General features: G+C 37.9%; 1 protein-coding gene across 1 annotated transcript in view; it reads left to right on the forward strand.

Moving 5' to 3' along the window:
- The first annotated feature begins 565 nt into the window (after positions 1-565).
- The window catches only part of LOC145989091 (calcium-activated chloride channel regulator 3A-1-like), a 212,362-nt gene continuing 200,013 nt past the window's right edge, over positions 566-12,914 (forward strand). The window contains exon 1 of the mRNA XM_083124386.1: positions 566-721. Within this exon, the coding sequence (XP_082980512.1) occupies positions 566-721 (156 nt within the window). The remainder of the gene's footprint in view (positions 722-12,914) is intronic.

Raw genomic sequence — 12,914 nt, forward strand, 5'->3', positions numbered from 1 at the left:
GTGGTAGGCATCTGACAAAGAAAGGCTATTTCAGAGTTGCCAAGCGTCGAACCACCACTTAAACAGAGCAGGAAGGAGGGCGTTCTTCCCTGGTTCGTTCGACTGTTGTTGTATTTTTTTTCTCCAAGGGTTGCAAAATATTCAGTCCAGTCCCTTCCATCAGTACCAGTGTCAGTAACATTTCGATGAACAGACGACAATTTCATCAAATCTCGATGTTTTCGTCTATTAATTATAGTCATTATTATAATTATTATTATATTCAAACTTACATGCAAAAAATGTAAACCAATATATAGTTCAACGAAAGATTGTTTTTATAAAGTTCACTTTATGCCCAAAAAAGCTAATCGAGGTTGAACCTTCAGCTTAAAGTGGGATTCGAACCACATTGTGCCTCCATCGGGTAAGGAATTGGTGAATTCCTATGCCGTTGCTGGTGCTCGTCTTGGAGTCCCGTGGCTGATGTCATCCGTGGAGTTCCGAATGATTCCGAACGACAGACTGCGCGGCACCGAGCTCTCGCGTGGCTCCATAGTCAGCCACTGCTGTTAAAGAGAGAAGGATGTTGCTTCTTTACGTGTGTTTGAATACCGTGGCATCTTTGATTGTGCGGTGCGCTTACGCGGAAGACATACAACCGGCCAATAAGAATGTTGTGATTGGCATTGACCCAGACACGCCGGAATCTTATGCGGAACGTATGCTGAAAAATATTAAGGTAAGATAGAGATAATATTGTAAATTGTCGGCTAGGCATGGGCGTCACCTGAAATTTTTGCAGGGGGGGGGGGTCGGGAAAATGATGATAGTTAAATAGTAGAAAATAAGTATTATTGCCACGGTTATTTTTTTTAATTATTTGTTTTATTTGTGCCTCGACTAAGTTGCGAAGATGGGGATGAATGATGAAATTGATGAATGGACATTCACAAATAACCACTCCGCCACGGAGGTCGACACCACTCAGCCACAGGGTCCTATTGTCACGGTTATAAATGTTATTATACAATAATAAATATTACAAACTAACAAAAATAAATTTTATTCGAAATAATAATAATTATTATTATTATTATATAAATGAGGACACTCGATCCACCAAACGAATGAATACAAGCATAACTATATACTCTTACATTTTATGCAGTTAGTATCTGAAAGCATTTTGATATTAACCTTTGCACGTCTTGTTCAAGAAAAGGCTTTAAATATTAGGGTTTTTTTTTATAAAGTGTGTTGTGTGACCTCTAACCTACAACTGTAATTTTTAGAACTTTGAAAACTGTGAAACCATTTGTTCTTTGGATGGGATGGTAGAATATAACCTTGCTCCTGTATTTTTCACTCAATGTTTTCAATCCACTGCATTTTTACTTTGATTATTCTCTTCGAATACTAACTAAATGAACGTTATTTCTGTACTTAACAATAAGAGTAACAAACTTACGTGTTTCTTGTATCTTCAAATGAACGATGTCAATTTCCAGGGAGGGGGGGGGGGTCCACTGACCCGTTCGACCCCCCTCCCGACGCCCATGTGGCGAAGCATGACCTTTCCAACAGTATAAGCATGATAACGGCTATTCATGTCATAAATTGTGCAGACTTTGTTTTTTCATACCTGGGACGGGTCTTTCCTATGACGTAATGGAAACGTCGTCGAATTGTGATGAAGGAACACCGGGTTGGATATACCACGTGAAGGCAGGCATATAGTGGCTCAGATTTCACTTTAAACCAGAGTGCGAAATCACAGCAGATGGAAAAGAAGGGGGGGGGGAAACACACTCTACATGTGTCAATTATTAAATAATCAAATTATATTATAAAATACCTATACAATATATTATATCGACTGCCTTTCATTCAAAATTCGATTGCAAATTTGCAAAGAGAAGATTTTAATACACTCCTAATGCTATAATGAATGATTTGCGTGACGGGGACGGGCAAACATTAATAAACATTAAGACGAAAATAGTTTCCTCTATAAAAATAAGATTTAAATTATATTACGTGTTTTATTAATATAAGAATATCTTTATATACTTTGCGGTAGCAGATGAAAGGCGATGAGCAATGGAGAAGAAATAACAAGTCGGACTAATTTCTGTGTTTTTGGGATTGTTGGGTTCAGTTGAGGCTCTCTGCATTTTTTCGATATCAGCTATTCCGGTAAAGATATATTCGACTCCCAAAATAATTCTTTATGTTTGTTGTTAGAACAAAAACTCTCCCCCTCGGAAAAGTTTGGTTCAGGACAACATCATTGGTGGGGGATTGCCTCCACCCCCCGCGATTTCGCACCCTGCTTAAAACTGTAGGTCCATCTCGAACTCTCTTGAATCCGTCTATTGTTGTATTTTTGTTATTTCTTTCAATTTTGGCTAATGGGGCGACGATGAGTGATGAGTATATGAAATTGATGAAAGGACACAATGAACATCTTGCCGGGACTCGAACCCGTAAACTTATAGGGCGAGATCGAAAGTCCACCACTTAACGGGATTGACCACAGGTTTGTTGAAATCAAATATTCCTAATACCAGAAACCGAAAGTTTCAAAAACTCTTGTGAAGTACAGTTCAGTCAAAATGTAGCAAAGAAAATAAATATATAGTTTCTGAATTACGAAAGATCTGTTCCTAAACTGTCCATTTTTTAAGTGTTTTTTTTAAAAAAACGACTCAACTTTACACATAACTTGGTTAATCGGGATTGGACCTACAGTTTGAAGTGGGATCCTAATCACTATTTTATACCTACATCGGGTATCGGACCTGGGACCTTTTAACTACCAGGTCCAGATTATAAACAAAATTCTTTTGTGGGCTGCTGCTAATAATACATAACACGCATTTGAATAATGGTTAGGGATTTTTATTTTTATCAACAGCGCTTTACAACAATTTTCACATTCCATAAATAATCCATTTTTTAAAAAAAAAAAAACGACATAGTTTGGTAGGACAGGTAATAGTAATAAGTATTATTCAAAGTTTAGTTTTATTTTAACTAGACATCAGGTAGATAATGAATATATACTGTTAACGTCTTTTTTCCTCTTCATGTATTAATACCATTAACAATTATTAATTGACCAATTTTAAGAAAATATTATTGTTAATAGATGTAACCATAATAACTTCTTTATTATGTTGTGCATATCATGATTATAAAAAAAAAAGCTTCAGTTGTTAGGGCGCCTGACTGTTACGCGGCAGATCCGGGTACGATTCTCGGGGTGGGTTATTTCAGGTGGGAACTTTTCCAGCATTGTCCTTGAATGGGCACCTGGGGCATTCTTGGGCTTTAAAGGTGGCCGGATCGTGATGCTGATCACATCACCTTAAAAAATGGCTTAGTTTGTGCGAATTTGGGGCTCTTACCTTCACATACTCTCATATACCCTCACGGCATTCTGCAAGGGAAAACTTTATATTTATATGTGAAACACTTGGTTCGAATCCCTTGCAAAATATACTTGTAATTCTAGATACTTTCTTGGCCATCCGCGAGGCCTGAACTCATCTTTCATCTTTTACCACCACCACCAATGATAGTAGCTATGCAACTTTGCTGCAGTAATCACATACTACTGTATATGCTTTGTTACTGCACCGACAATGTATGACGGCGTTGCACTGATTAGGTTATATATATATATATATATATATATATATATATATATATATATAGTTGGAAGTGGTCGAAAAAAAACAGCTTTTTTGGAAAAAAATGTTTTTCCGCGGCTTTTTTGGCTGTGCTCTTTTCGGCTTTTCCCCCCCAAAGTGTTTCAAATCAATGAAAATACATTACTTGGCTGCAAATGTCTTATTTAACAGCTTTCATTTATATATTTACTGTAAAAAGATGCCCATATCTAAATTTAAAGGACACATTTGAACATGGAATTCATAGCTAGACATAAGCAGTTTGAAAAACTACGTTTTTTTTAATGGATAGTTCTTTCCAAAAGTTATCTTCAATTTTCAGAAGGTTTTTAAATACATCTACATAGTACACACACATACACACACACACACACATAAAACTTGAGTAATTTTGTATGTATGCATATATATATGTGTGTGTGTGTGTGTGTGTGTGTGTGTATATATATATATATATATATACCGGGTGGTCCAAATGTACCGGAACGGTCACCTCCGCCCCGTGGGGGTGGGGCGGGAGCAACTGTGAAATTTTAAAAGGAAACCTCTATTTTGTATTGTAGAATCGGAAGGAGGACTTCATTCCTAGTCCAATGAGCTATCAACCATCATCCTAGCTCAATTAGGAACGGAGATATGGCGATTTTAAATTTTCGATTTAAAAAAAAAATAAAGAAAAATTAAAATTTCATAAAACCCCAAAAAAATTCAAAGGGACGTATCTCTGACCCTAATTGAGCTAGAGTGATAGCCATTGCAGATTCGGAATCTGCACGTCAAGACCTTTCAATAGAGTATATGGAAGGGAGGGGGGGCGTCTACGATCACATGCAGATTCCGAAAATTTAAAATCGCCATATCTCTGTTCCTAATTGAGCTAGGAGGATGGTTGATAGCTAGTTGGACTCGGAATGATGTCCTCTTTCCGATTCTACAATACAAAATGGGGGTTGTATTTAAAATTTTACAGTTACCCCCAGGGGGCAGGGGTGGGGAATCAAGTGTGATATCATTGAATAGCTTTCTTTCACTTATTAACGCGTTTTTTTTCGTTTTCTGATTCGCTGCGTATTTCTCACGATATGTGACCGTTCCGGGACTTTTGGGCCACCCGGTAAAACAAGGTATAATAAACCAATATAATCCTATTAGAAATGTTATGATTTGCTGAATTAACTCCAGGAACTACTGTACTATCCATTTTAAACCAAATATTTATTCACTTGCTGTACATGTGTAACGGACCAGGGACTACAAAAATTAAATTGTTATGTGAAACGCCCTTTCGTAATTCCGGCGCAAATATAATCCGGCGCAAATAAAAATAAACAGGAAGTAATCCAGAGAGACTGAAAGAAACGAGGGACAGGGGGGCCGAGCTCTCACAACTTGTACTAGAATCCTGAAAGAAACACCATTGACATTCTAATTTACTCTAGTTTTATTTTGTTTCTGTCAATAGGCATTGTTCCATTTGAACTAATGTAACTTTCTAAAATAAATACACATTCTAATAATTATAAAAATCTGTGTATGAGCTACAATTATGAGCCCTTGGTTGCAGTTCATTCTGTGAAAACAGTACATCAATAGCCAGGGTGACGACGTTATCACTACATCCTGGACGAGGCCTAATTTAATGAGAGAAATTCTAAAATAGAAAACTTTGGTGTCTCAGTGTTTTGATTGATTAGTTGATATGCTTCATTTTACTTCGCTTTTTTGTGCCACTTTTGGCTAATTTGCGAAGATGGGGATGAGTGATATGATGAAATTGATGAATGGACACTCACAAACATTCATGCCCATGCTAGGATTCGAACCCGGGACCCGTGGCATCCTAGCGCGATGTTTTAACCACTCCGCCACGGGCCGACTGGTTTCTCAATGGGTTAACACTTGTATTGTAACTGTGAAGAGTACAGAGTACATAATATAATCGCCTTGTAAACTTGGTCCCTAATTCGTTATGCACTGGAGATACACTACACGCTGGTTCATATATTATATTGATTGATTGATTTGGTGTTTTAAGTAAACTTTATGCACATTAAGGCTAATCGGGACTGGACCTGCAGTTTAAAATGGGATCCGAATCACTATGTGCCTCCATAATATCTTATACGTATGTAACCAGCGGCGGTGCCAGGATTAACTATCAAGGAGTGCTGAGGGGGTGCGGAAAGAAATTCAAGGAGTGCGATGCTGAAAATAAGGAAAACCATGAAACACGATGCAACCTTTCAAAACTGGGTAGCAAGGTGCCAAAACGTTGGGGGGGGGGGGGGGGGGCAGGGGAGGACAGTTTACTTTCCCTTAGCAGATAAGGTTTAGCATAGTGCGGAGGCAGAAATAGCAAAAAGCGGGGGCAACTGCACCCCTAATCGCCGCCACTGATTAAGAAAAAATTACTGACTGAGAATAAATTGTATGTGTGAAATATAATAACTTTAGATTGACATTCATTTTGCAGGCAGGCTGTGCCCCCTTGCCTTCACCCTGGACTTATACATGATGATATGTATTAAGTCTTCTACTACAAGAAAGTGGTCATACAGTCAGTGGCGGATTAAGCTTCCTCGCCGCCCCTATGCACAAACTTAATGTGCGCCCTTCTCAAAAGAAAAGTAGTAACTTATTTGCAGTATTTTTACAGGCTAATATAAAAATTAGTGAACATACTGAAATAAAAAACAAAGGATAAAAATCAATAACAAACAATTCATTTTCTGTATGTGCAGTACCTAAAATTATGTAATGTATTGAGAAATTAAATTCACCACTCACCAGTCATAAATGAAGCCGCTTCCGCCTCACTTTGGTTGCTGCAAACTCGTGTATAAGTTTTTCAAAGTTGATGTGTCCATCAGTCAAGATGTCTGCTTCGATGTGGAGAATATGTAACTCGTTCAGTCTTTTATTACACATGGTTGGACGGAGATAAGTCTTCAGTCTTTTTAGGGCCGAAAACGAACGTTCAGCTGAACAGTTTGTTACAGAAGTACACAAAAATATTCTTAATGCAATGTCCACATTTGGAAACACAGACTGCAGCTTTTCTTTCCGTATAAAGGCTAACATTTCTGCTGGCGAGTCACAGATTCCTCTGGTCTTCAGAAGCCCCGCAAAATGCACACATTCGTTTGGAAAGGTTGATTCCAGATCAGTTTCATATGCAGCCTGAAGGTTAGCTGCGCGTTCAGAAATGACACAAGAAGAACTTTGCAGAAACTTACTGAAAATCATGAAGTTGTCAGACATTAATTTATAGCTTTCTTTTCTTCTAATTAATTCAGCGTGCAATTTATCAAGAATAAGAAGAAACACTTCAACTTTAATTTTTTCTCTTCCTATTAGAACAACCTCATTGTCTCTTACTTCATCGGCTTGAATGTTACGTTTTCTAAACCTTATAACTACACTCGTAATCCATATCAGTTTTCTCCATGGATTTTTGCTCATAAGAGTCGAACATGTCACGAAGAGAAGTTATAAAGTTCACAAGTGATTCAAATAAATCATGTACTATTGTTAAATCTATGTTGACACTTTGTAATTTCACGGTGACACTTTGGAGTCTCTGCAGTATATCCTTCCAAATAGTGATCATGAAAGCTGTCTCCAGCCTGTTTAGTTGATTCAAGAGGGATAAGGCCTCATTTCGAACTAGTGGTTTCTCAAAAGGATCATCGCTTACATGAGTAAGGACTTTCATTACACTATCCCAGTTTTCATATATACATGTACAGTCAGAGAAAGTAATGTATGGGCCACGTGAACTATGATATCGTAATATCTTAAAGCCTGTTGTCTATGCAACCCAAATATCAAAGTTATCGCTTAGGTTTGCCTGGTGAACCTGGCTTCTCGGAAAGGATTGAGTATTGACAGCAGCGTGAGTCATACCCCCAGGACCAGCCATAACAAACAACAGCTGGGTGCCGTGAGACCTCCAGAAAAGTTTCAGGAATTGGTTTCTAACAACAACTACTCGTAAGGAAATGTTCTCTTTACTGATATTAGAGTCATAGTCAAGAAAGTGGTGGATTTCATCAAATCATCATCACGCAACACACATGCTGTCAACCCAGAACTCCTTCAAAAAGATTGGAGTTAAAGACAACTACTTGACAAATCATAAGACGAATTGATATTCATTAGTCCTAACTTAGAATTTGGTCTAAGGCATGGATCATCACGTCCTATTATCCATTTCATAACTTCATTAATCATCCTCATCGTTTTTGTTGACGCAAGTGCTAGAAAAGCAATATAAAATAAGCAAAATTAAGAAATTAATAAATGACATTATCTGCGATTTCACGCAGCGACTCAGTTCCATGTAGAAAGAGTTTCTGTAATTGAGATCTAAGGACCCCCCTCGTTCTGCTTCATTGTCATTTTCCCTCCACTTTGCCTGCCGCGATTAACCTGATGTTGATTAATGAAACATTAATTAAAATAACCAACCAACGAAACAATCCACAAAGTGCACCAAGCGGCGTATATTATGAATAGGTAAACTATCTGATATTATGCTAATTTAGAATTTAGTAATAAAATGGGAACTTTGGGGGTCCAGTTAAGTAGCTGCACATCCATTATGTAATCGCGATATCATCAAATTGTACGAAGCGTGTCTACACCTACGTAAAGTGTCAGTTCCCGTGATGGAATATGTAGCGCAAAGCCATGGCTTTAGGATCAAATTTGTTTTGTTATTATTTTTATTAGTAATTACCTCAGTTTTCTTCTTCCTCTGAAGTTAAATTATTCTTGACGACGATTTATGATTACATTAAACACATGAATGAACATACACAATGAACCCATTTTGGTCGGAACTCGAACTCGGAACCTTGTTCGGCAAGAAATACAAATATCCATAAGGCATGAGTGTTTCATTGGAGATGTTCCTCTACTTCCGTCATTTTATCACTAATATATTTCTTAAATATACAATAATAAGTCACAACTACCTAAAAATAAATATTATTTTGCATTTTCACATGCATATGTTTTTTACGGTTAGAGTGTGAACTGGCACCTGTTTATTTAGATTGTTCTTTAAGTTTCGTGTGTAGTTAAAGATAGGAAAAATGCTTGTGGAACGATTAGGGCTATAAGAATTCCGTCCGTGAGGGAGTGGTTAGCACAGTGCTCTACGATGTATGATGTCCTGGGTTCGATTCCCGTTGTTGGTATTCTTTGTGAGTGTCCCTTCATCAATTTCATCATATCACTCATCCTCGTCGTCGCGGTTAGCAAAAGGTGAAAGAAAAACGACGCTATATAAGAAAATAAAAATAGGTTATAAAAAGCATTCTTATTTCCGGACGTGTCCTAGATTTTAGAGTTGTGTCTGGCCTCCGGAAGGAATTTGAAAGAAATCACAAATGTCTTATATGTATTTTTGGCATCACGTAACTTCAAATTAGATGGTGAAACAGAAAATCTGAGGGAAGTCTGAGATAACGTGGTTCCTTGGAGAAGTATGCTTAAATCAAAGAGTGTGCATGGTTGCTACTGGATGTTCGGAAAAAAATTACAATCCCAGCTCAGAAATTACTTCCCGATTTTCTAGATCCGGAAAAGTCCGGATATATGTATAATTCTTACTTTGTGAAATTTTATTGATACTATAAGTGTCGGTAATTTGTTCGAAGTAACAAGTTTCATTCCAGAAATTACATAAACAGTTGGTTGTTATTGGAGAAATAAGGAACACAATTCTGTTTTTTCCCAATGTATAGTAAGTAGTCTTCTATATTTCAATAAACATAAACTTTCAGAGTTTGTTTACGAAATTGTGAACTTCTTCCTTCCCGAATTCATGGATTGTTTTCCCTTCCTGGCCCCGTCTCGACGAGAAACGTTCTGTCTTACATACACAAGTTGATATCACGTACGGCCGTGCTATTAATTAGCAGTTGAGGAATTTTGAACTCAACCGTTCACTTTAACATTAATTTTTGAGTTGAAGATGTGTTATATGCTAAGATGTCCTAGTAACCTATTATATTTACTGCAAATGCGTTCGTGTCCAACATTGTGAGACAATTTGTCCTACTTTCCGCTGAAGAGTGATCTGATAGCCCTATGTGTGATGATTGATTGATTGATTGATTTAGTTTATTTTACTTCGCGTTTTGTGCATCTTGGCTAATTTGCGAAGATGGGGATGAGTGATGAAATGATGAAATTGATGAATGGACATTCACAAACAACCAAGCCCGACCGGGATTCGAACCCGGGACCCTTGGCGTCGCAGCGCGATGTGCTAACCACTCGGCCACAGGGTCGGGCCCTATGTGTGATGAAAACTGTTTTTACTCAATTTCTAATATAATTTATCCCAACATTTCGTTCAACTTCTATTACCTTGTTATTACCTCCAATGCTTACACGACTTTTCCTTCGTGATCGACCTTTGGGTTCAGAAATGTTTACAACACCCCCATCTCCCGCGTGTAAATAGCAGGCAACAACAGTCTGGAAGACCATAATGTATACAACTTGTTTACTACATATTTTACGAAAATATTAGAATGTTAGCTTGATATAACTGTGGATTGTAACGAACGAAATAAAATACCTGTTTTATACGCACACTGGAACGAGCGCAGGCCTGCCGTGAGTCACTCTGGCAGTGAATGTCACTGATCGAAGCTTGCTTGCTACAAGCAGGCGCTTTATCTCTGCTCAAGGAAACACGGAAATCTTCGTCGCTTTTTTGTTTCGCCAAACTAATGGTGAACATTTATAGGAACGTAAAGAACAGTATCGTGTATTCTTTTGGAATTAGATTTCGTGACATTTAAAATATATCATAACCAGCGGCGGCCGCTCTTAAGGACGATACGGACGCCGCACTGCGGTGTGTAACCACAAGTGAACAAACATTACATTAACATTTATATATTAGCTTTTACATTGTCTGAATTGCAAATATTCCATTGCTTATAGATCGTTGGTTAGTCGGTTCTGTATTCATTCTTCCGCGTCAATTGTGAAGTTTTCACGCCACCGTGCGAGGGAATACCGAACTTCGAGAGAAATCTGGCGGGGTGCCGTCATCCCACTTTACGAGACGTAGAGCATTCTGAGGCGCGGCCGTGAGGGGTAAGAGGCGAGGGAACTGGGGAATAACACTCGCGGGATCTGTCCAAGGGAGGACGGAGGGTTTGTCGTCCGAAACCCACCCCCCTAGGCGAAACTGGCCCTCTCTCCGGAGAACGGTAAACAATGAAGAGTTGCCAGAAGCAATGAAGTTAACAGAAGATAGAAAATTACCAACCGTTGAAAAAAAAAATATTCTGTATTCCATAATCTTATTCACTTATGACATAAAAGTAGAGCAATAAATAACGCAATTTCCAATTAGGAAGAAAATATCGGTAGCTGAAAAAGTACAGACTCTTGCTTGATTTTGTTATTTACCGTCGCTTTCTGCTACTTTTCGGTAATCACGACGATGAGGATAAGTGATGATATAATTAAATTGATGGAGGGGCACTCACAGAGAACACATACCCATGCCGGGATTCGAACCCAGGAGCCCTGGCTTTGTAATGCGGTATGCTAGCCACGGAAGTCGGCTATAGATTCTTGTTACACGCAAAATTATCGTATATATACGTTGTATTTTTCTGAGTTTAGTGGAAAGTATACATTTGGATTACAATGATGTGGAGTACATCATGTAGATTTAAGTACATGTTTTGATTAGCACGTTTGAAAAAAATCCTGATAATGTGACAAAGTTGTCCAATTTCTTCTCAAGTCGGATGTTAAATAAATTAGAAACTCGTCATCTAAACTCACCAAGAGCTGCTAAAGGAACCTGTGAACTACAAATTCCTGAAAATTTGGCAAAAATTGTCCGGCAACCCCGAAGCAATAAAACGACCGGATCGGAAGACGATAGTATTGACACTTGTTGTTTCTTCGTTTTCCATGCATAAGTGAAGCTTTTTCGGTAGTTGTGTGCTGTAGTTGTGCATTTATCGCGATGAACAGTGTGGAGAAATTATTGGTGCGAAGTTTTTGTACCAGAAGTCTGGATGAAAAAAGCTAAGCCGAATTTGATTCTAGAACAAGTGTGCAAGAAGGGAGGTCGTGAGTTCACTCGCAAATTTCGCGTTCAAGGACAGAAGGATGAATTTCAGTTACAAGCATGTCTGAAGAAGATTTCTGGTAAGTATGAAGTTTTTACTGTAGATCTTCTGGTAACGCAGATGCTTATTTTGCTGCCGAATTTCGCATATCAATTAGTCATGTTGGACAGAAAACTTTTGTGTAAATTTACTAGAAATCAATGCACGTAAATATTCGTCATTGTGCTTATCAAGTTGTGTAAAAATTAATATACCTTCTTCTGAATTTTCCCTTGTTAAGTAAAAAAAAATGCTAAGACTAAATCTGTTAGAATTCTATTTCTTCGCATTACTGTTAAATAATTATTAATTTATTATAATATATGTGCAAACGTGTAAAATATGATATTTGGAAAAACACGAACATATCAATTTCTTATTACGTTGGCTGTTATACGAAATTCATCATATAAACTCACATTACTAGTAGAGTAAATTTGTGAGCTATCGCCCCTCCACTTTGATTCACCACGAGCCGCCAATGATCATAACAATATTTAAATATCTTTTGTGACCTACACTGAACTTATGTTAAAGTTTCATTGACATGTGAAAGCGGTAATTTATAGATCCTTCTTCCTTACGATTTCTAAACAACCGAAGAGTGTGGTGAACGTGAAACTACTTATTGTTTGCAACAACGATATGTATTATACAAATGGTCTCTAATCAAAATCCCCAGTACATCACAGGAAGTGATTTTTAAGACAAGTCTACCACGTATCCAACGTAACCAATATTCAGATTGATTCCAAGCTTCTGTTTGGGTTATTTTGTGTCGCATTTTTACCTCTTGCGATAATCGCGACGATGAAGATGATGGGTAATGATAAGAATGCAATGCTACCTACATCTAAGCCTCAACAGGTTTCGAACCTGGATCCTCTGCCTTTTTTGGGAGTTACGATGATTTTTATTTTCATTTGGTATTTTAAGTCCACTTTGTGCACAGTAAGGCTAATCGGGACTGGACTTACAGTTTAAAGTAGGATCCGAACCACTATGTCTCTCCACCGGGTATCGAACCCGGGACTCCTTGATTACAAGGCGACTTCGCTACTACTGCTCCATCGGGAAGGCA

This window comes from Lepisma saccharinum, chromosome 6, assembly GCF_977018435.1.
Source record: "Lepisma saccharinum chromosome 6, izLepSacc3.1, whole genome shotgun sequence".
NCBI classification, from domain to species: Eukaryota; Metazoa; Arthropoda; class Insecta; order Zygentoma; family Lepismatidae; genus Lepisma; species Lepisma saccharinum.